This window comes from Camellia sinensis, chromosome 15, assembly GCF_055761805.1.
Source record: "Camellia sinensis isolate YWXY chromosome 15, ASM5576180v1, whole genome shotgun sequence".
Lineage (NCBI taxonomy): Eukaryota > Viridiplantae > Streptophyta > Magnoliopsida > Ericales > Theaceae > Camellia > Camellia sinensis.
The window spans coordinates 143,567,552-143,593,300 of NC_138975.1; the positions used below are offsets into that span (position 1 = coordinate 143,567,552).

The 25,749-nt window shown below is 38.3% G+C and overlaps 1 protein-coding gene across 2 annotated transcripts in view; it reads right to left on the reverse strand.

Annotated features, from left to right (window-relative positions):
* Positions 1-18,043: 18,043 nt before the first annotated feature.
* Positions 18,044-25,749, reverse strand: part of LOC145788624 (geranylgeranyl transferase type-2 subunit beta 1-like) — a 51,199-nt gene continuing 43,493 nt past the window's right edge. The window contains exon 10 of one of the 2 annotated variants that reach the window (XM_082909462.1): positions 18,044-18,589. In XM_082909462.1, the coding sequence (XP_082765588.1) occupies positions 18,495-18,589 (95 nt within the window). In that variant the 3' untranslated portion in view covers positions 18,044-18,494. Of the gene's footprint in view, positions 18,590-22,251; positions 22,455-25,749 lie in introns of those variants that run through there. The other variant, XM_082909461.1, reaches the window with a different exon arrangement.

Here is a 25,749-nt window from a genome sequence, read left to right on the forward strand (position 1 = left end):
GGAGAGGTCCCGTAGACCATCTCTCAGTGGCCGTAGGCTACGTTTTGTGGTCGTAGGCCATTTTGCCCATTTCGAAGCCCGATTTTCGGTTTTCGGAGCCGTCAGGCCGTATGCCTCGGTTCGGGACCGCTTAACCATCTCCATTTGCTCTGATTTTTGGCATACATCTTATTTCCTCCCTTTTGAGGGACACTGGGGTCTGAGAAACCCACTTCGTGGCCGAACGCCACTTTCGGTGCTTAACAGCCCATTTTCGGGACCCCGAACTACGTGTTTTGGCCCCCGAGCATTCGTTTTGCATCGATTTTCGTTCATTTTTGGCAGGTGCCTCTGTTTCATCACCAGGAAGGTCACTGAAGGGTGGGAGGCCACCAATTATCTTGGCAACCAGTTATATTCCATTTTCGCCCTCCGACACCCGTTTTTCGCGCTTCCGAGCCAATGTTGAACACCTTGGGGCCACTTTCTTCAACCCCAAACCACATATTTGTGTTGTACACACATGGGAGGACCCTAAAAGTTTATGGCCGGCCAGAAACTCCAATTGAACCTTTTGAACCCCTCCTAAAAATGGCTTGTTCTCTCTCCTGTCTTAGAGTTTCCAAATTCGAACCACAGGGTTGTGATGAGGGGACCTGGGAGGCCACCTTTTTGTGGTGGCCGGCCACTAAAGCAAGTTGACCCTTTTGACCCCTAGCCGGCCGGCTAGGGGAGGTGGTCGGCCAGCCACCCGCAAGTCCAAAAGGTGGCCGGCCATGTTCCTTGCAATTGGCACTTTACAGCTGTATAGCTGTTGTTCCCCAGGAACATTTGTATCCGGGGGATATTTTTTGGGGGAAAGCCTTGGTCCTTTTCCCCCACCCTTTCCTTCCATGCTCCCCCTCCTTTTGGTCCTTATAACCAGCTGCAAGCATTGGTATTAGAGGTTAGAAAAATTGGTCTTCAAGCTTGATATACAAAATTCTCCTCCATCTCTCTCATTTCCTTGAAAACCTCCAAGTCCAACACCACCATTTCTTCTACACCACCAACACCATTTCTTCTACACCACCAACCCCCACCCTTCCATCCTCCATTCCAGAAGTTTGAAGGTGTTCTCCAGAGGCTAAAGGTGCTGCAACTCAAGCCAAGAGGCAACCAAAGTCAAGCTTTCAAGGGTAAGTAGTATTTTTTCTTTTTTGAGCTTATTTTGGTATCTTTTCTTAGCCATATATGCTTATTGTTTTGAGCTCCGGCCCTAACTGAAAGTGGCCTTATTTTGAGCTCTTTTTCACTTTTTCTTAAGGGCTCAACCCTGTTTGAGCTCCCCATCTTGCACTTGCTTCAAAATCTTCCTTGAATGCTATTTTCTTGCATGCTTTGGCATCCCATTATGCTTCCATTTTTGGGCATTTTACAGAACTAAAAATAGGCTTATTTTGAGCCCCTCTTCAACATTGAAGAAGGGCTCAACACTGTTTGGGACCTCCATGTGCCACTTCATGTTATATCCCCTCTTTGGTCCCCATTTTTGCATGATTTACTAGCCTATTGTGCTTTTGTTTTTGGTCATTTTACAGAGCTAGAAATAGTCTTATTTTGGCCCATTCTTTAGGTTTCATTGAGGGTCTTTGGCCGTTTGTGGAATATTTTGTAGACTTTGTGTTATAGCCACTTTTGAGCCTCATTTTGCATCGCATTTCTAGCATGTTTGTATACTGTTTTGGTCATTTTACAGTTCTGTAAATATGCATATTTTTGGTCCCTCTTCAATGTTGTAGAAGGGAATTTTTCAGTTTGGGCTTTGCATATACCACTTGCTTCTTTGGCCACCTTTTGGCCCATTTTCTTGCATAAGAGCGTAGCCATATCTATGTTTGTTTTTGAGGTTTTTACAGTTTTGTAAAGTTGCTTATTTTTGGCCCCTCTTCAATGTTGTTGAAGGGCCCTAACCTGTTTGGAGTCAGCAACTGTGAGTTGCTTCATTATCTCATGTTTAGGGCCATTTTTGCATGCCATTGTTGCCCTATCTTTGCTTGCTGTTTGGCCATGATTTGTACTAGTAAAATGCTAATTTTGGGGCTGCCTTGCTACTGTCTATTCATTGCATGTCCATATTGTGCATATTTGGTATAGCTATAGGCCATTTCGGGTGCCAAAGTCCATGTTTCGGGACTATTCCATGCATCGAGTGTGTTTTCGCCTCATTTCAGGGCTGTTTTCCCCCACATTTCAGTGCTGAAATTCCATTAGCATGTTTTCATATCATTTTCATGTCATTTGCATTGCGTATGCCATTGCCTCGGTTTGCGTGCCCATGTGCACGCGTTTCGAGGCACTTCATTTTCATCCATCGGCATCTTATGTGAGTGTGGCTGAGGCTCTCTCATGATTGGTATAAGCCCCTATCATATTTTCATGTCATTTGCATTGCGTATGCCATTGCCTCGGTTTGCGTGCCCGTGTGCACGCATTTCGAGGCACTTCATTTTCATCCATCGGCCTCTTATGTGAGTGTGGCTGAGGCTCTCTCATGTTGGTATAAGTCCATGTTGCATTCTATATGCCATTTTAGTCATATTGCATTGCGTATGCCATTGTCTCGGTTTGCGTGCCCGTGTGCACGCATTTCGAGGCACCTCATTTTCATGACATTGTGTATGTTAGGATTGTATCTTAGTCGCATTTCATGCATGTCATGCATATTGCATCGTGTTCGGGATAGGAGTTAGTCCGGGCACGGGAAACGAGGTGCGTTTCGTACTCCGAGTGACGGAACGTATCTCAATTCCCCAGTCACCGACACTCCGGATCACCCATGATGGAGTTAGGTTCTTGTTGTGATTACACGTGCATTCATTCTATATTGAGTTGCACATTTCGATTCCTCGGCCATCATGCATCGATATGCGTGATTGGTGGCACGAGGATCGAGGCATGCATATATCTGTGAAAATACATTGCTATACCCCTTTCCTGCTCTCTGTTGCAGCAAATGAAGAATCAGCAAACTTCCGGAGTTTGGCGCGCTTTCCAAGAAAAATCACAAAACAGAGGCTAATTGGGGCATCCTAGTGGATTTCCGCGCAAGGCAGCCCAGACATGCATCATTCATCAAGAGCAAGGCAGTCCCTGGCTTGCATGCCAGTTTTACAGTTTTCTTATTTAATTTGCTAATTAATTAGGAATTTGTATATTATTTGGACTGTAATATTTGGACTGTAATATTCTTTTATTTGGGGCTGTATATTTATTTGGACCCTCTGCGCGAGGGCAATGCCGTAATAAGTGTGCGTGTGTGTGTTGTATGTCTTCCAACCCCACGTCTTTCTTCCCTTTTATTTACCTGCTTATGATGGTTAGATTAGGGCATATTTCAATTAGCATACAGTATGACAGCATGTTTTGCATCATTCATCTGTTTTACATGCACCGGGCTCGGCGCACCATGCTAACTGCATCGTACTTTCAATTCCAAATTGAATACATGTTAGTTGTAGCATTTCATATGCCATGTTTAGAATAGCCGAGCCTGCTATAGTTGCATTTTTGCATGTGTTGCATTAGGCATTTTTGTATACTTAGGATCATGCATGATTTCTAATGTAGTTTCTATTTTGGCTTGGAGTACTCGGTAAGTTCTATGCTTTAGCATCCTTGCATGCGTGTGAGTGACTGCCATGAATAGCATGCTTACCATGAGGCAATATGCTTATGTGATATATCTGCCTGAATGCCTATGGGTGAAGGTTAGGTTACTTGGATTGGAACAATTCATCAAATGTTTGTTTTAAGCCCACTAGATAGTGGCGAAACCATCTTTTCCTAAGCCCACTTGAGGGTGGCAAAATCTGCATTTTAAGCCTACTTGCGAGTAGCAAACCATCTTTCAAAAAACGAACATGAAATGTTTTGTTCCAATTCAGGCGATCCAGTCTATACTTGTATGCTGTGTGCATTACATAGTAACCTAGGCTAATAACCGGAATAAGGACACACAAAGTTTTCAAAAATAGATATCATGGTTAGTAGAGGCCGATCTTTGGTCGGGCGAGCGGGGGTGCTCACGAAGTGACCTTCCCCAATCGTACCCAAGTTCCCGAGCCGAGGCAACTTTGGTGATGACGGACACGTGGCCTTTGGCATCGAGTTAGGGTTTCCTAAATTTCCCATTAAAAAAACATTTAGGTGGCGACTCTGTATCTGGCAACGCAGTCCATGTTTGGCACTTCTTTCAAAAAAATCTGTTTTCTCAAAACGATTTGCCGGATTTGGACTCTTTGGTTCAGATTACGAACCATGACAATTTGAGAGTCCTGAGTTGTAGTGACCCCAAAATGAACGGAACGGGAGCTCGTTCCTCCCGGGGCGTTCGGGGGCGTCTACAAGGTGCAAACATCTTTTCGCCGTGGACGAGGTCGCAATAGACAGATTGTGCGGATGAATCAACCCACGTGCTGTTGTAGGAAATATAAGATAAGACACTATCCATGTTCCCATATGTTCGCTGTAATGTCTGAATGCGGTGACAATCCATTCGAGTATGTTGATCCAGTATATAGGCTTCCTGTATACATGAGGGTTCGGGAAACTAAATTCAATCCAATACCGTATCAAGATTATTGGGATGATCCGCAGTGGACCTTAATGCCTAATATACTTCGTCAGCGAGAAGTAAAACGGGGTCGTACATCTATGGTTCATATTCCGAATGAGATGGATATATCAGACAGGCGTTTCACAGTTCGTTGCAGTCAGTGCCAGCAGATAGGTCATGACAGGCGAACATGTCCGGCGCGACTTGGTCGATGAAGACTATGTAATACTTACATATTGTAATATATCATTTTGAAATTCTTTATTTGTAATAGAACATTTAATTATGTATTTTTAAATTCTTTATTTGTAAACGGGGTCGTACATTTAAAATGTGTATTACAAAATGTGTACTTGATTTAAAATGTGTAATACAAAATTGAAAATGTGTATAATTTATTCAAACTTGTATAATTTATTGAAAATGTGTACTAGTTTTTCACTGTGTACTTGATTCAAAATGTGTATTACAAGATTCTAAACTTAATCACGTAGTTCTTCTACCATTTCAAAATTTCATATTTTTGAATAAATTTAATATCGAATGCTGCAATCATTGTTCACATTTTATAATTTAAAAAATTTACAAATTTTAAAAAAATCAACCTATTATAAATTAAAATTTTAAAAATTGGAATGCTGCAGTCATTGTTCACAATTACAAATTTTATATGTAATTTACAAAATTTATAATTTATTTAAACTTTTAGCATTACAAAATCAATATTTAAGTTTTGTCAAATATGCCATAAATGTAATCATTAATTTCGAATTGCTTCCATGTAAGTGGCACATAAATTTGTCTTTTCTCGAACCCATAAGATTTACTTCATTGTATTTTATATCGTTATGTACAAAATCAATAATTACAGTTTTCTAGTTATTATGTTATGATTAAATGAGATTTTGATATGGATGATCTAATATTTCAGTTGTACAGGCTTCGTGGCACATGTACCTGAGGAGGTTCCATTGTTCAGACAGGCACATCGGGCTGACAGTATATGGGAGCGTCCGGTATGCAATAACGTTTGTTGGACTTTACGCTTACAATTAAAATACATTGCATTTTGTTGAATATTTCGTGATAATGCTATTATTTAAACCAGTCATTCTGTTGTGCAGGATGAGGCACGCACCGTGTTGACATGCCATCGGGCAGATTTTGGATTGTGGGAGCATCCGTTGGACCATAGAGTCTTGCAGTATGTATTACGCGTGGGATTCTATGGTGTGTATCATATCGGGCACATTCAACTGGACCACGCACTCATCACTGCTCTTGTCGAGAGGTGGCACACAGAGACTCATATATTCCATTTCCCGATCGAGGAGGCCACTGTCACATTGCAGGACGTATCCGTCCTATATGGTCTTCAGATTGATGGCCGAGCAGTTACTGGAGTTGACCCATCTTTTGCGACGGAGCAGTGGATAGCCCTATGTGCTGAGCTATTGGGAGTGGCACCCACACCAGCAGATTTACAGGCAAGTAGATTGAGGGTCAGGTAGCTGGCCGAGCAGTTTGCTCATCTTCCAGGTCATGCTCCAGATGAGTTGGTACAACAGCATACCCGAGCATATATTTTGTGGCTTATTGAGGGGGTACTTCTCCCTGATAAGTCACAGAACCTGCTCAAGCTGATGTACTTGCCACTGCTGAGAGACATTGACGAGATTGGGCAGTACAGCTGGGGTAGCGCGGCTCTGGCATGCTTGTATAGGATGCTATGTCGAGCAGCTCAGGTGGGTACGAGGGAGATTGGAGGACCACTTGTGTTGCTACAGGTTAGTAAGAATTTTATTACATGTCAATTCATATTGTATGCCATATATCAGTATTGTAATTGTATTCAAACTATTGCAGATTTGGGCATGGGAGAGATTGATTCGCATTGCCCCGTCTAGGCGGTAACTGGTTGGTCCTGGTGAGCTTCCTATGGGTGAGGGGGACATGCAGTTGCCCCCCGGGCCGCGAGGTAGCCGGTGGAGGGTTAACATGGGCCACGAGGTTGTCTCGACCCATGTAATGGTAGTTTATAGAGACTAGCTGGACCGGATGATCGAGGGCGAGGTATGAAATTTTTTGATTGCATTTTAGTTGTCTTCTTCATTGTATATGTTTTAAGTTCACGAGCAAAATTTAATTTATTTATCGTAATTGTAGTTTATCTGGCAGCCTTACGCTGGGGTCCTCGGTACGCTCCCCGACTACTGCCAACTGGGTCAGGAGATAAGGATGGCGAGAGTGCCACTAATTTGTTTTGACGTGGTTGAATGGCATCTCCCCCATCGTGTCCTCTGACAGTTTGGTCGGGTCCAGTCCGTACCGGATCGGTTCGACACTGAGTGGCAGTTGCACATCACTGATAGGCTTGCCAGAGCTGGCACTGACTGGCATATGTTTTATATGCCATATATACAGTTGTGGGATACCCATCGGGACAGTATTGTACAGGTTGACTACAGCGATGAGGTGATCCCCTCTTCCAACCCTTATATGTTGTGGTATCGGCGATATACACACCTACTAGTCGGGAATCCGAGCCACGTATCTGAGTCTGGATATCAGGGAGTTGGGCCTTATCTTGAGGCATTGGTGAGTATCATATTATGTGTCAGATAATTATTAAATCATACTTGAGTTACTTTCAGTCAACTGTAGCCTAATAATACGTCTGAATGTTTGTTCAGGTGGCTGGAGCTGGGAGGTCGTATCACTTGGCAGAGGACGCCCATTTCAAACGTGATGGACAACATGCCTTGCAGGCCGTTGCAGATATCCGAGAGTTATTGTATCAGGCATTCCAGGTTACCCATCGGGGAGATCGTCTACATTACGGCCACTACGGTGTACACAGTTTAGCAGCTGCTCCAGACACATCAGCGCTATCCACGTCAGCGCTTTCCACTTCAGCGCCTGCCACATCAGCTCCTTCGACATCAGTCACCCCACCACATACTACCCCATACATATCTGGCATACCTTATGTGCCTGACCCTGATTGGACACCGCCCCGATACATGCATGACGTTGTTACCCCACCCACCCAGTTAGCACCACCAGACAGTTCGACCGCGACCATGAGTACACATGATGCAGTTCTCACTGACATCTCTCACGTTGACGATGAGGCCCATATTGAGCCCCCCCAGAGCGCGCGGGAGAGGCCGAGGTTTTGGTCGTGGCAGACGTCGCGGTCGAGGTCGGGGTGCAGGCAGAGGCAAAGGTCGAGGTCCAGTTGCAGATCGTGATACAGTTGCACCAGATGATGGAGTTTCACAGCTCACAGCAGTATCCGATCTTCGGCCACAGATAGGATCAGGGGCAGCACACGCAGTACATGGGGGGTCACACTCACAGGCTCCACAGGATACGCATTTACAATTGGGGGAGCCAGATATTTAGAGAGTCTACCATAGGAGACCGAGGAGGGAGGTCCACGGTCGGGGTTGTGGGACTGGGGCCAGGTTAGGGCATTAGCGGGTGTGATATGGAGTGTATAGTTTATTTTATTTATAGTTTTTGTTATAGTTTTTGTAAATCAAACTTGTACAGATGATGTAAATGTGTCATACTTATTTATTCCAAAAATATAATTTTACAATTTTTTATTCGTACTTGTTTTGATGATTTCCATAAAAATGAAAAGGAAAACAGAAAAAAAAGGATAAGAATTGATAGGATTTTATTAACGAGGGAGATTGGAGGACCACTTGTGTTGCTACAGGTTAGTAAAAATTTTATACAAAAAAAATCTGGGAAAAAAATGTAAACATTGCATAATGGATAGTTGTGGGGAGAAATATGAATAAAAAGGAAACAAAATAAATATCTAAACAAACACATAATTTTGTTTTTCTTTTTCTTTCACTTTTCTGAATGATTGCATTCATTGTCTTTTTTTTTATGTACAAACCAATGATAACCAAACAAAATGTAGACATATATATTTGTTGTTCATCTAGCTTAAACGTGTATTTTAACTATTTGTTATATGAACCTATAGTTCATTAAGTATCATTATTATATTCCACATCAATAATACATGAAATCATGAAAGTCTAGTTCAAGTAGCGTTCTTCAAAATAACAATAACGGGCAGAAAGTGAAGGTAGAATTACAAGAACTATTCGAAAACAATTGAAATATCTCCCTTTATTGATAAGTCGTGGATAAGCATTACAAATTGCATGCATTACAGAAATGGTTTGATTGTTCATCTAAATAATTTCATTCATTATCATCATCATCTGACATCTCAATATCAGATTCGTACATAACATCCATGCTCCAGGCGAAGTACTGGTGTGCATCATCCATTAACCCATCTTCGGCATGCTCATTTGCGGTCTTCATTAGTCCGGACCTTTGCAAACGTTGGGTCATGTGATTAACCTCATCGCAGATACGATGCAATGCCCTATGTAACAACTGTGGAGTGTCAGTTGGCATACGCATGGCTAACTGGCGAGGAAATTTAAGATTAACTTCACGACATAACTCAACGAGAACGTTTGCTCGAGTTTTGCGAAATTCCCACTCAGCTCTCACGGTATTGACGGTGGCACGTGAGTAATGCAAATTTGGATTTAATGGGTATTCAAATTCATCTCCATCTGCAACCCAATAGCGACCCATTGCTGAATATAGATCAACCACCGTATATCTCATGATGATATCGCTCGAAATAGCTGTAAAATTTTTTTGTTGTGGTATGATGCGATATTTATACCATATATACACATGGTAGCTGTATGTATGAAATTATTGTAAACAACTATGCGTCAGAGTTGTCACGTCAACTTTTATGAATTGCATAATTTATTGTTATTTCAAAATAAAAAGTAAAAACATAAAAAAAAAATATGTAAAAACGTCTGAATTAGTCAAATTGCTTAAAATATTTAAAAAAATCAGTAAAAACTTTGGAAAAAAAACACAAAAATTAAGAAAGTAGAATTTTCTGAAAAATATTTTATGAAAAATGAAAAGAACCAAGCTAATCAACCGACTAAACGTCTGAATTAGTCAAATTTCTCTGCCTGAATTTTTTTTTTTAAAAAATAAATGTGAAATTACAATTTAAAAATCTTTAAAATATTTTAAAATTTTTTAAAATGTTTTTTCACAAATTTGTTTTACTTTTTAGGTGTATTGACATATTTATTAATTTATTGTTATTTTGTTATGACACCCTCTCAAAATTTTAATGAATTGCATAATTCACAAGGGCACAGTAGGTATGGTACGATAATAAATTGTAGCTCGGCGTAGTGATGCGTCCAACATTTCTCAGTGATGCTCGCCAGTGACTTGAACAAACGTAATAATTTGGATGCTTTGTTTTTTCCTCAGATGCTATGTGACTTTGTGCAGCGATGCAGTGATGCATCTGGCTTTGTGCAGCGATGCAGTGATGCATGTGGCTTTGTGCAGTGATGCATGTCACTTTATGCAGTGATGCAGTAATGCATGTGACTTTCTAACTTTGCCATGCTTATATAGTTTGTGACTTTTTTCCTCACATTGCGTGATGCATGTGACTTTTTGTAGCGCAAATAAATGCTTTCTTTTTTTCTCACATTTCAGAATTCATCTAAGTCACATCAATACGACCACATGGCAATAGTGTTGATAAACAATTATGTGATGGACTGAAGGAGTAAAGTGTAATTTACCGAATATAAAAAGAAGCAGAAAATGCAAAGAGGAGAAAATGGGATGACTGTGAAGTTCATTAAGTGAAAATAAGATAAAATATAGGCTGCAAAGTTCCAATCGTGTTTACATATCAGGTGACCATTTTATTATTTCGGTGAAAAAAGCAACGATAGTTTTGCAGGTCGAAGTGAGTTGGACGGTTGTGTATTTACTTGCACTCTTTTTCATAGTTGTTTATGAAGAATATTACTTTAAAACAAAGAAAATTTAAGCATTTAATTTCATTTATAATTTTCTGAAAACACCAATTTGTACTGAAATCGTCAATTCCAAGTGACTACTTACTGTATTAAAAAAGTAAGCATGAAAAAATAGTTTCATGTGGCGATGTGACAACTCACTGCTCCAATATAAAGGGATTGCATTGTCATCCTCTGGCCTACAATTATGATTTTATCTGACAACCACGTCCGTGACTACATCACAGGTACACAAAGTCACGGGTACTCAGGATTGCATGAAATGAATAACATAAAATAATATCACGGGTATCACTTCTTCCATAGTGCCTCGACATGCATTATCGTCACTAGATCATCTCTAGTTAACCCTCAGTATGATGTCCATAAATAGCGACACCCCCAGGATGATGTTTGTTCAAGTCATAACAATAGTAATATCTACAATTACTATTATTATTTGTTTGTTTATTTTATGAACAATGTCTTCAAGAGGTGCAGGAAGTTCACGCCGGCAAAGAAATCCGAAAGTGTGGCTGCTACCTCCATTTACTTATGACTACAAGAGCGAAAAGTACTTGAGTCCGAAGGATTATTATGCTGGTATCTGAGCAGAATGGGCGTTCAGGGTAACGGAGCAAGAAGGATTGTTTAATGATCTACGTAACTTTGGGGCACCAGTACCTCATCGTCGTTCATTGACCATGGCTGGACGAAATGTGAGTGACTATGAAAAAACAGTTAGCAGAATTAAGAAGGAGAACAACAGAATGTTGATGCGGAGATGTCGACATTTCATGCTTCAGCTAGCCACCGAAATGGCAGAAGTAAGCAACAGAGATTTGACAGTGATTGAGCGAAATAATGTCTTAAATAATGAAAAATATCTCTCTGATTACTACATGTCAGATGAGGAATGAGAAATCAAACACCTTTATCTTTCATATATATTTGTATGTTGTCTCATATCTTCGTTACTGGAGTGTAAGACAATGTTATTGTTCATCTAATGTACGGATGTATTTCAAATATTTGTTTTATGAACCTAAAGTTTATGAAATAACTACATTTATAACTGCACATTTATTAGTTTATGACTTTCTTTATTGAATTGCAATGAGTTAATGAATGTTCTGGATTAATGTATGTTGAATTATGTGAATACTTAAAACACATAAAACAGAACAAGTAGGTCGGTGAAAACCTTCCCTTAACTGGGGCTCGTGAAATAGGGATCCTGTACGTAAAGAATTTCAATCTCCATCAGAAAAGAAGAAAGAGTCGCCTTCCAATTCCTGGAAGTCCAGTCAAAATGATGACTCTGGTAAGGAATGTGGGGTTGACAGATAACTAAACTTGGAGGGCTGGACAAACAAGCTCAAAGCCAAGTGGTTGGTCCAGTTGGGGGACTAATAAAGTTCATACAAACGAACTACCGCCTTCAACAACACATAAAACAAAACAGGTAGCTCGGTGAAAAGCTTCCCTTAACTGGGGCTCGTGAAATAGGGATCCTGTACGTAAAGAATTTCAATCTCTATCAGGAAAGAAGAAAGAGTCACCTTCTAATTACAGGAAGTCCAGTCAAAATGATGACTCTGGTAAGGAATGGGGGTTGATAGATAACTAAACTTGGGGGGGCTGGACAAACAAGCTCAAAGCCAAGTGGTTGGTTCAGTTGGGGGACTAATAAAGTTCATACAAACGAACTACCGCCTTCAACAACACATAAAACAAAATAGGTAGCTCGGTGAAAAGCTTCCCTTAACTGGGGCTCATGAAATAGGGATCCTGTACGTAAAGAATTTCAATCTCTATCAGAAAAGAAGAAAGAGTCGCCTTCCAATTCCTGGAAGTCCAGTCAAAATGATGACTTTGGTAAGAAATGAGGGGTTGATAGATAACTAAACTTGGGGGGCTGGACAAACAAGCTCAAAGCCAAGTGGTTGGTCCAGTTGGGGAACTAAATTTAAAACCTAATTGGTTTTACTTGATTTGCTTGTCAAAATCACTATTTATAATTAATTATACACAAACAGATTGTTTTTTGCACCTTTTTCAAGAAATTGACGATTCTCTTAGTATAGAATAGCAATCAACGCAAGGCCAAAAATATAAGAAACTTGACTTGTACCCAAATGACAAAAAATAATTCAAATAGTCATACTTTTCAATGAAATACATGAACGTTTGGTCGTAACAATGAATGATACATAGCTAAGTGAAACACAACATTGCCTACATAAGCTTCATTTTTTATTACAGTCTCAATTCAGAAAGTCACATGGCAATAGTGAATTCACTGATTTACCTTACAGTGAGCATGCCATTATTTTGTCCGTATATGTAGATGGATTGTCAAGTCATGTGACTTGGTGCACATGCTTTGGTTTTCTCGATTTTTTGCTCGATTTTTTTATTACAGTGACAACTCAACACCAATTTGATATATGTGGGATTCTCAATTCATAAAGTCACATGGCAACAGTGAATTTACTGGTTTACCTAGCAGTGAGCATGCCCTTATTTTCTCGGTATATGCAGATGGATTGTCAAGTCATGTGACTTGGTGCACAGGCTTTGATTTTTTCGATTTTTTGCTCGATTTTTTTATTACAGTGACAACTCATCTCTTATTGATATATGTGGGATTCTCAATTCATAAAGTCACATGGTAACAGTGAATTCACTGATTTACCTTACGGTGAGCATGCCCTTATTTTCTCGGTATATGCAGATGGATTGTCAAGTCATGTGACTTGGTGCACAGGCTTTGATTTTCTCGATTTTTTGCTCGATTTTTTTATTACAGTGACAACTCATTTCTTATTGATATATGTGGGATTCTCAATTCATAAAGTCACATGGTAACAGTGAATTCACTGATTTACCTTACAGTGAGCATGCCCTTATTTTGTCGGTATATGCAGATGGATTGTCAACTCATGTGACTTGGTGCACAGGCTTTGGTTTTCTCGATTTTTTGCTCGATTTTTTTATTACAGTGACAACTCATTTCTTATTGATATATGTGGGATTCTCAATTCATAACGTCACATGGTAACAGTGAATTCACTGATTTACCTTACAGTGAGCATGCCCTTATTTTGTCGGTATATGTAGATGGATTGTCAAGTCATGTGACTTGGTGCACAGGCTTTGGTTTTATCGATTTTTTACTTGATTTTTTTATTACAGTGATTCTCAATTCAAAAAGTCATATGCCAACAGTGAATTAACTTATTTACCTTACAGTGAGCATGCCCTTACTTTGTCGATATATGCAGATGAATTGTCAAGTCACGTGACTTGGTACATAGTATTTGCTTTTCTCTGTTTTTTCATTCTAGTGACAACTCATACCTTGTTCGTATATGTGGGATTGCCATGCAGGGGCATCTTTCTAAAGCTGTTCATAACCAACTATATAAATGACTAAAGGTGAAGACACAACCTTACAACTCATTTCGCCTTACGAAATTATCATTCATTTGTTTTAAAAAATTAGCATGGCTATATGGTTCATAGGAGGGAGTGGGAATCGCAGAGGTGGTAGGAACTTGCAAAGGGGTGACAGTTCACGACGAGGAGGGGGAAGGGGACGTGGCAATGCTGAAGACGATTCATGGGAGGGAGTAGGAATACCTATTTTAGATTATGCTTGTGGTTATCGTGTTAGGTTTGGGAAGCGATATTTTTTGATGCCCAAGTATTATCCAGTTCAAGGAGGTTCATGTATGGATCCATCAGATAATCAAACAGGATATGGTTTAGCAGACGCTAGACTTCTGAAGTGGCCCGCACTATTTATAGAGCGAGTGCAAATGGAAAGATTATGTCACGAAAATCGACTGAAGGTGCCAAAAGCATGTTCTGTTGAGATCCAAAAGGAAGATCCTGATAATGTTGATCGACTATGTGAAAGACTACAACGTGAGATTTCTCAAATGCGCTGTAGGTTGGCCCGCGATATGCAGCTATACATAGTTAAGAAGGATGCCTAGAAGAACAGAACAGAACCAAATGTTACGGCTGCGACTATCAAGGGTATCATAGAGGATCCTGAGCTTGTCTCTGACGCTGAGCTTTCGGATTATTCAGACTCTGAGCCACCTACCGATTTAAGCGTGAATTAGGTCATGCATTAATATGTAATGTCTGTGTTAGACTAAGTGTTTCTGTAATGAGTTTGTTAGATTGTCTGGCTAATATTTGTCTGTCTAACTGTTATGTTTATGTATGTATTGTGTGTTCAGTTCATGGTGTCCAGAATGTATTGTTGTCGGAGACTTATGTCTGTACTACCTATGTATTTTTGTGGGAGACTTATGTGTTTTTTCCTCAAGGTTTTCTAAATTACATTATCAACTTCTAACCCAAAACAAAGATAACAGGAAAAAAAATTTATTTAAATGAAAACGGCTTTAGTAAAGCCAAAACAAATTTCTGAATAACACCTTCTAATCCAAAACAAAGACAAGAGAAAAAAAAATAAAAAATAAAAAATTTTACATGAAAATGGCTTTAGTAAAGCGAAAAGAAATTTCTAAATTACATTATCACCTTCTAACCCAAAACAAAGACAAAAGAAAAAATATATATATTTAAATGAAAACGGCTTTATTAAAGCCCAAACAAATTACTGAATAACACCTTCTAACCCAAAACAAAGAGAAAATAAAATAAAATAAAATAAAATTTACATCAAAACGGCTTTACTAAAGCTCAAAAAATTTATGAATTACATTATCACCTTCTAACCCAAAACAAACACAAGAAAAAACAAAATAAATTTACTTTAGTAAAGCCAAAAAAAAATCTGAATCACACCTTCTAACCCAAAATAAAGACAAAAGAAAAGAAAAAAAAATTAACATGAGAACGGTTTTAGTAAAACGATTTTAACTCAAAAAATTATTCTAAAATACATTATCACCAAAACAATGACAACAGAAACAAAAAAAAAAAAAAAACCAAAAAAAAAAAATTTCTTCTTCAGAATTCAGTTAAACTGAAACTAAATAATTGGTGTATTTATGTAAAAAGCGTGGTTCACAAACATGCTTTCACAAGAAAATTTTTTTTGCCAAAAAGCGTGGTTCATAACCACGTTTTCAGAAGAAAAAAAATTTAAGTTAAAAGCGTGGTTCATAACCACGATTTCAGAAGAAATTTTTTTTAATTAAAAGCGCCTTTCGTAACCGCGCTTTGTTAATTAAAAGCGCGTTTTGTAACCACGCTTTTAAGACTTCTCAATTTTCACGCGGGACAGGCACACAGATGTTTATAGCATGGTTGTGAACCACGTTTTAGCCTATTTTGAGAATTCTTTCAAAACTAGGCTTAGTTTGGGAATTGAATTGATAATTTGACTTATTTAGGGAAATGACCCCTTAAATTGATTTTGAAAGTCAAATTATTTTTAATAGGTTTCTTTTTTTTGTTCTAGTTGGAATAGAAAGTCTTTAAAGTCAATATAAAGCAATCTAATGTTTCTAATTTAATATATGTTCCGTTTGGCAAGAGCTTTTTTGACTATTTTAGCCACAAAAGACAAAATAAGCTATTTTAACCACAACAAACAAAACATCACATCTAACCCATAATCATCACACTTTTCTCTCACAAAAAAAGTCAAAAAAATCAAAAAGCCCTTCCCAAACCAAGCTTTGTAGCCCAGAGGCTAAAAGAGCAAAAAAAACTAAAAAGCCAAAAAGCCAAGCCACTTTCCAAACAGAGGCATAATTGATGTTTTAAATATTTTTAAGAGCTTTTGAAACTTTTTTATGAATTGTGTGATGCAATCAAACTCTAAGTGAGATATCTAATACGTGCAAGAGTGATTCCTAGAAACTATATTCTTCTTCTCATTTCTTTCTTAAATCTTAACACTTCCATAGCTCAAATACTGTTCACGTGTACTGTTCACAACATCCAAAACAGCCCTAAAAATCAATATTCTTATTATCTTATGCCCTTACCCTAATTCTTCCATACACTAGTAGAGGTCCTAAAATTTCCATTACTTTTTAGCTTGAAATCACAATAAAAATCTATTCAAATTCAGCTTTAAAGTTCTAACAACATTGTCCTACATCAGCTAGCTTTGAATATACAACAGTATTGGTGGTGGATGTCCTTGGAGGAAAGCCTTGTTGATGCCTAAAAACATTATGTGATGAGAGGGGGCTGAGGTGGGAGAGGAAATTGGGTTAATGATATTGGTAGCGGGAAAAGGGTTTGGGGTTTAGCATAGGGAGTTAGTGGAAGTTGGGATGAAGTTAGTAGTGGAGGGATTTGGTGAGGGAATGAGTTGTCGGTTGTAGGGAAGGAGATGCAGATGGGCAGAGAGAATTAGTAGGCAGGGAGGGGCTAGAGAGCTAAGGAACTAGTAGAGGGCGGGGATAGGGTTAGTGGTATTGAAGTTAAGTTGGATAGGGGTAAACGACAACTGAGTGTGACAGTGGTGGCAACAGAAATAAGGGTTAGTGTCAACAAATGGAGTTGCTGAAAGGTAGGCAAGGGCAGGGGTAAGAAAGGCACATTTGATGGGGTTGGCAATGACAGTGTTGGATGGGAGAGGGTGGTGGTTAGCAGCTGGGAAGGATGGCAGGCATCTAAAGAATGTAGGGGAAAAAAAGAATGAAGAGAGAAATATGTGTGTGAAAGAGAGGCTAAGGAGCAAAAAATGTAAAAAATCATAGATTTTGCACATGATTTACAACTTTCCACCTCTAGTATAATTACAATTGATTCCCCACCCCTTTATAATTAATTATCCCACATTCCATTTTTGTGTAATCCTCCCTATTTTAATTCAATAATTATCCAACATTTCATTTTTCTGTAATTCTCCCTATTTTAATTCAGTAATTAGGTACTCATTCTTCCATTGAGAACTCAACATGTCCTTATCCCTCCACCACCTATTCTCATGTCTCGCGGCTAAACATCTTTCTTCCCCTTGCCACCACCTTTTCCTATGAACCCAACCCAAGCACCATAACAAATATCCTAGCCTAGAAACTCCAATCACTTGCCTTCCACCACCTCTTCTTCTTTGAATCCACTGCATTCTTCATAATTGAAATCTTAGCCTATGAACTCCAATCACATAGAAAGAAAATAAACAGTGAAGGGTTTGGTAGAGAGATAGCGAGGAACTACAGAAAAAATGAAAACCAACACTACAATGAGAAAGAGTGCTATAAAAAATACCCCACCTAATCATCCCCCCTTCAATGACTACTGGATGGCGGCATGAGATTGAGATCGAATAGCCTCTCACCATTGAGCTCGGGCATGAAGTTGGGAGAGTAACAAATTATGCTTCCTCCATGCCAAACTTTCCATCTTAAGTGAATATATCTATTTCAATGCTACAAAAACAGTTGGGGTAAACGTCAACTTGCCGGTGACATCTCTATTGACGGGGGTTTAAGTCACACTCTATAAATAGGTGTACAGTTGCATTCATCTTGTCCTCTCTAAAGTCTTCTTTAACGAGAACTTCATGCATTATGTAAGAATACTAACATGAGCATAAAACTTTTGGAGAGCAACATATTCAACTTCTTCCCTGCCAAACTTTCCATCTGATGCAAGTGAATACATCCATTACAATATTACAAAATATTTGGGTAAACATTGTTCACTTTTACATTTTACGTGCACTGGATTGTCTGTAGCTACTGATGTCGTCCCCATCTATCTGACGAAATATCATCTCCTCGTAATCCGACGGCATCCTCTATATGCATTCCCTGGGCTAGTTGCCATGCATTTATAAATTACTGAGTGAAATCTCCTTTGGCCTAGGGGGCTAGAAAATGAACTCCCAATTCAAGGGCAGTGAAAAATCAACTAAGCTTGTGCAATATTTTCATGTAAAATGTTTTCGCAATTTTAACACAACAAATAATAATAATAATAATAATAATAATAATAATAATAATAATAATAATAAGCAATTTAAGCACTGTCAGTATATTGATATAAATAGTCTATCAACTAGGTCATCTGCCAAAGAAAATCCTATTTACAACATCAACTGGCACAGCATAAGCAGGATCTATGGCTTTCAATCCTGGATATTCAAGAAGTGAAAGACCTGAAAATAAACCAAACAAGGAAAGTACAGTAAATTATGACATGTAAAAAATTTGAACAACTCTATGTTTACAAACTAACATAGAATTGTTTTTAAAGATTAACGAAGTTCTTTTCTTTGCCCAAAAATAAAACAGAAAACTTTCTATGCATAGAGTAAGATTCTTATCTATGGCTTCATCATAAAGCTCTACTAATGATATTTGTTAAGTGCATGTCCAACTAGATGTGTTGGACACATCCCATATAACCACATTGTCAAGAGTCTAACACAAGTACTACACAGATTCAAGTTAGATGGATTCTTCTTAGCATACCAAACCAAACCAAAGCCCACATAAATTAGATGGAACTAAAAATAGAGAAGAGAAGCCCATTAGGCTAGCTTAAGAAGCACATACACTTCTAAGGTGGAGTAGCGTGGCGTGGCAGATACTAACATGACGCAACATTTGTCCAACACTTTCTGACATGTGTCAGACACACCCTCAAACATGTCCTACTATTTGCAAAAAAAAAGAGACTTGGACCCACTTCTTTTGTTGGGCCCACTTCAAACACTTCAAAAGTACATGTCTATCACATAAACACACATAAAACGCATTACAAGTTTAATAAAATGACTTGGAATCTAATGATGAAAGAAAAATAACTTAATCATATATATATATTCTCCTCCTTTAAACTTAAAAAATTATTATCTTTTAATTAAATATTCATATATATGCCATGCAATAAATATATTAAATTATATACTTTGTGCATCTACCGTTACCCTACAAGTCGTGTCTCACATTTTTTTACAAATTTTCGTGTTGTGTTGTGTGTGTGTGCGTGTGTGTGTGTGTGTGTGAGAGAGAGAGAGAGAGAGAGAGAGAGAGAAGCCCACCTATCTCACCAAACAATATGGGTGCATTTGGTTATCAAGGCCTAGTTTTGAAATGCAACAATATTTGGCCAAGCATGGGATTAGGTCATAAATTTGGAAGCTAAAATTACAGTAGACGGCTCAATCACATTTTGAGACAATGGGATTAGATTTTGACTAAGATTTTGGAAATTTCCTTTGATATGGGTTGAGGATCATGGTTCCAAATACCAGCTGGTTCACAGCAAACCGGACGGTTTGTATTGGAATTTTGACACACCGAGCCCGCTACAGCCCAGTAGATGAAAACCAAAATCATAGGTGAATTGGCCAGTTCACAATGCGAACCGGCCAATAACAGATAAACAAGCGGAGCAATCAGCAAACCGGTCCGGTTTGCCAAAAACAGCTGTCAAACTTCCAACTATTTAGCTGGAGATCTGGGGTTTCTTTTTTATACTTAGTGGCACACTTCCTTCTTAGTTCTCCCACCACTGTGGGATAGAAAGTTTTGCTTTTGAAAGATAGAAGGAAGCCAGTCTTTTATAGTCTGAGGAATGCTTCAAGGCTGTAATAGCCCAGCAATGTGGGATTTCAATAAAATCACCAATATTTGTTAATGGTTTTCTTGTTAATGGATGTAAAGGGGTAAAACAATTGATGTAAATGTGACCAAATAGAATTTAGAAAGTCAAAAATTATGTATCCTTGAGTTTTAGAAGGTTGTGAATGTTTTTTAAAATTTCACAACCTCAATGCCTGATTCCCAATACATAATGCTCAATACTCCCGATATCATTACACCGCAATCAATATTGATTTGTATTCCAATACCGCTATTTAGAACCATGGTTGAGATATCACTCATTAACTATGTTACATGAACATTGAACACTAATAAACGTGGGGAGTATTCGTGTCAAATTTTGTCCAACAACTCTAGTTAGACATGCACCCAACAGGCATGTTTGAAAATTTACGTTTACCATATAATTGTATATATCTTCATTAATATGTTATTTCCATGACATTTTTGCATCAAAATAGGTGAAATACCATGCTTATGCGTTGGACGAAAACATCAGCATACCTAAGGGAAGGAAGAAAGAACTGGGAACTACTATGACTTGTCGCAATGTCCATAAATTTGGGAATTTTCATTTAACGCCTAAACACACAACACCTGAAGCATATACTTGAGTACATAACATAATTTATGAGCCTATGAGCCATATGAAGTCAGTGCCAATATAGTAATATTATAGAATAAATGCCAGTGAACTGAATGGATATTTAGAAAACCAAGCAAGAGCATATTTAGTAATTAATTTCTAAAAATTAATTTAGTTATTTTAGTGTTCTAATAATACAATCAAAGTTCCTTTAAAATTATTGCATTCATGATTATTTTCATGTAACCTTAAATAACTATGTTACATCAGTTTTTAGCAAATAATCTTTAACATAACTTCATTTTTTAAGTATGTTATTCAATTTTTAACTCAATGATGCTATAAATCAAGTATTACTAAATTTTATTATTTTTTTTATATATTCAAATATCTCAGTGGTTAACTTACTTACAGTCAACTATTGGCTCAACATATGTGTAACTTTAACTTTCTTCTACATTTGAACATTGATTGATTCCTATGAGAATGAGAATGAGAATGAGAATGCTACCCCTCTTTGTGGGTTGGATATCTATGAATGGGAGTCCTTTTACTAATAGTATGTGCCCAACACGAGAATCAAGCAGGATGTGAATAGGATACATTTACACCCTCAATTCCACTCAATCAAATGCACACTTTAGAGAACAAAGCGACAAAAGATAAAGATAAAGACGATGAAATTATCATCATCATCAACCTATCTGTTTAATTTTTTTGACTATCTGTTTAAATATTGTTTTATTTGTTGAACTTTTTCAACTTATCTGTTCAAAAATCTGTTAAAATTTACCGAACTTATTTTTTTTAATTTGTTGAAATTTATAGAGCATATTTCCATGATCTGTTGAAATTATCAAAAAATTTATCTGTTAAAATTTACTAAACTTAATTTTTCTTTTTTTGTTGAAATTAACAAAGAATATTCCATGATCTGTTGAAATTTTTTCAAAATTTACTAAACTTAATTTTTATTTATTTGTTGAAATTAACAAAGCATATTCCATGAGCTGTTGAAATTTTTTCCCAGATGCACTTTCTTTCTTATCTGCTGAACCAAGACTCTCCTTGTGCACCAATGCATGATTTGTTGAAAATGTTAGCTAAAATGTTGAACCATTGAAGATGTTTTCACCCATTATCTTGGGGTATCTTTACACCCATTGCTTCTTGAAGTCACATTGCAACAAAAGAAGCCTCTGTTGAAGTTGTTTTCTCTCTTATTCTCTCTTCACATTTTTACGATAATAAAAAAACACACAATGGTTCATCTCAACCCCTCCCTCCCTCTCTCTCTCTCTCTCTCCCCCCATTGAAACCCAAAGCAAAACCCTAACCCAACACTCAACAAATCTTGAAATCTGCAAAGAACAGAGAAGGGTGGTAAAGAGAAGGGTTTAATTTGAGAAGGTGGTGGTTGTAATAATTTGGGAAAGAAGGGTTTAAAAAGATCATCCAAGTCTGCAACACTACTAGTCTTTGCTTCTTCAAATGGATTTACAAAGAATCAAAATCTAGGATCATCTAGTGCTTGAAATATTGATGAAGTATGAGAATTTGAAGTGGTGGAGGAGGACGTGGGGTGTAGCATGGGGCCACCGCATGCAGATTCCAGTCATCATCCGCTGCTATGGTTTTCTAGAGAGAGAGAGAGAGAGAGAGAGGCTTCGACTCGAATCCTCCATTTCCAAAGCTCGTTCCAGTCCTCGCTTCTGTGATCTCACCCTCTTGTCGCTTCTGTGTTTGACGGAGGTGGTGGTGAGGAGATGATGGCGATGATGGAGACGGCAGCGGTGGTGATGTTGAGATCAAAGAAGTTGAGATTGCTACAGATGATGCTGGAAATTTGTGTTAATGTATATAATAAGATAGTGGCATGTCTAGAATATGATAGTGGTGTTGGTGGTAGATAGTGGCATGTCTAGAATATGATAGTGGTGTTGGTGGTAGATAGTGGCATGTATATAATATGATAGTGGTAGATAGTGGTAATATATAATATGTAAGTGGCATATAATGTGTTATAATGATGTTTGTAATATCTCCTATATAAGGAGTGTCATTTGGTCTTGTAAGATAAGAAGTTTTGAATATAACAGAAATATATTCCTTCTTCCTCATATTTTCGGAGTTCTTCTTCCTCATATTTTCTAAGTTGGTATCAGAGCAACAAAAAACACAGCAGCCCTAAAACCGTCATAGCCATGTCGGAAGTCACGTCCGAAACCACTTCAACCCCTGCCGCTGCCATTCCGGTGAAAACGTCCAACTCTCACTCTGTCCAAATCACCACCATCCGCCTAAATGGTGATAATTTTCTCCGCTGGTCACAATCTGTCCGGATGTATATCCGTGGGCAAGGAAAGATCGGTTACATTACTGGCGACAAGAAGGCTCCTGCTGTTAATGATCCGCTGTTCGACAGTTGGGACGATGAAAACTCCATGGTTATGACATGGTTGGTCAATTCCATGGAGGAGGATATAAGCTCTAATTACATGTGCTATACTACTGCACAAGAATTGTGGGATAATGTTAGTCAGATGTATTCTGACCTAGGAAATCAATCTCAAGTTTTCGAATTAACTTTGAAGTTGGGAGAGATTCGTCAAGGAGATGATTCCGTCACCAAATATTTCAATTCGTTGAAAAGGTTGTGGCAGGATCTTGACATCTTCAACACATACGAATGGAAATCGGTTGACGACTGCAACCACCACAAGAAAACTGTGGAAGACAGCCGTATTTACAAGTTTCTTGCCGGCCTCAACATTGAGTTCGATGAAGTGCGAGGAAGAATTATTGGCAGACCTCCTCTCCCATCCATTGGCGAAGTATTTGCCGAAGTCAGAAGGGAAGAGAGCCGAAGAAGCGTCATGCTTAAGAAAAAAGGTACTGGTGAATCAATTGAAATTTCTGCTTTAATTAGCGATGCTGCGGCCAACAAGGCTGCAAATTACCAGCGCAGGTTTGATGATAAGCCACGGGTCTGGTGTGATTTTTGCAACAAGCCTCGCCATACACGCGAAACGTGTTGTAATCCATGGCAAACCTGTCAACTGGAAAAGCAGCAAACAAGGAGAGAAGAATCGTGGCTTTCCTACCGCTAATGAAGCCGATTCAGGTCCCTTCAACAAAGAACAGATTGATCAACTCTTAAAGCTGATAAAATCCAACTCCTCATCCGGTACTCCTAGTGTTTTGTTGGCACAAACAGGTAGAAATCCTAAAGCCTTCTCTTGCCTAAGCTTCTCTCCGTGGATCATAGATTCCGGTGCCTCCGATCACATGACTAGTTTTTCCCATTTATTTAGTACCTATTTCCCTTGTTTTGGTCATGACAAAATCAGAATAGCCGATGGTAGTTTTTCACCTATTGCAGGAAAATGATTTATTAAACTAACTGAGAGTCCTCAACTTAGCCTGTAACCTTTTGTCTGTCAGTAAACTATCTAAGGATTCTAATTGTCGTGTTACATTTTTTGAATCCCATTGTGAATTTCAGGACCAGAACTCGGGGATGATGATTGGGCGTGCTAGGATGCTTGAAGGTCTTTACTACTTTGATGAAGTACCTGTTAGTAATAAAAAAGCTCAGAGCTTTAATAGTACTAGTTCAATCTCTGTTCGAGAAAAAATAATGCTATGGCACTATAGGCTAGGACATCCTAGTTTTCTTTATCTGAAACATTTATTTCCATAATTATTTAAAGGGATTGATTGTTCTTCTTTTCATTGTGAAAGTTGCATTTTTGCAAAATTTCATCGCTCTACTTATTTGCCAAAACCTTACCAGGCTTCCAAACCTTTTTATTTGATTCATAGTGATGTTTGGGGCCCTTCTAAAATCACTACTCTTTCTGGTAAAAGATGGTTTGTTACATTTATTGATGACCATACCCGCTTATGTTGGATTTATTTGATGAATAAAAAATCTGACGTGAAAAATTTATTCACAAATTTTTACAATATGATTGAAAACCAATTTCAAACCAAAATTGGTATTTTACATTCTGATAATGGAACAGAATATTTCAATGAGCAGTTGGGTGAGTTTTTGGAAAAAAATGGGATTTTTCATCAATCTACATGTCGGGATACCCCTCAACAAAATGGCATTGCAGAACGAAAAAATAAACATCTACTTGAAGTAGCACGTGCTATAATGTTTTACATGCATGTTCCTAAATATTTATGGGGTGAAGCAATTTTAACAGCCTCTTATTTGATAAACAGGATGCCTACAAAGGTGTTAACATACAAAACACCTTTTGATTGTCTCAAAACTTTTTTTCCTGACACGAGGTTGTTTTCTGATTTACCCGCCAAAGTTTTTGGATGTACTGCCTATGTTCATTCCCAGTCAATTTCGTTCAAAACTTGACCCCCGTGCTATAAAATGTGTTTTTTTGGGTTATTCCTCAAACAAAAAGGGGTATAAGTGTTTCGATCCTCAAACCAAGAAATTTCATGTGAGTATGGATGTGTCATTTGTGGAAACAAAATCCTATTTCCCCAACACTTCTCTTCAGGGGGAGACAAGTGGAGTAGAAGACCGTTTTTGGGATATTTCTATCCCGCTCCCCAATGTCATTTATCCTACACAAAAACCACATCTGTCTGATAATGATCACTTAGGAGAACCAAGTTCTATGGTGCCTAGTCAAGAAGATTCTTGTTTAGGGGGAGAAGTACAACAAAATGATCTAAATCCTGAGCTTCAGGTTTATACTAGGAAGCGATTTCATCTGAGGAATAATGACCCGAATGTCCATCCTAATGACCCGAATGTCCACCCGAGTTCTGGTATGACCCGAATGTCCACCCGAGTTCTGGCATCGAAATTTTAGGTAATCCTATTCCTTCTATTTCCGACCTTGATGTTCCTATAGCAATTAGGAAAGGTGTCCGAAATTGCATTAAACATCCTATTGCAAATTACCTCTCCTATCAACGACTGTCTAAAAACCATAGAGCTTTCACATCTAGGATTTCACACTTGTTTGTTCCAAGGAATATACAGGAAGCATTGGATGATCCGAATTAGAAATTAGCAGTCATGGAGGAGATGAATGCTTTAAGGAGAAGTGGTACTTGGGAGATAGTTGATCTACCCAAAGA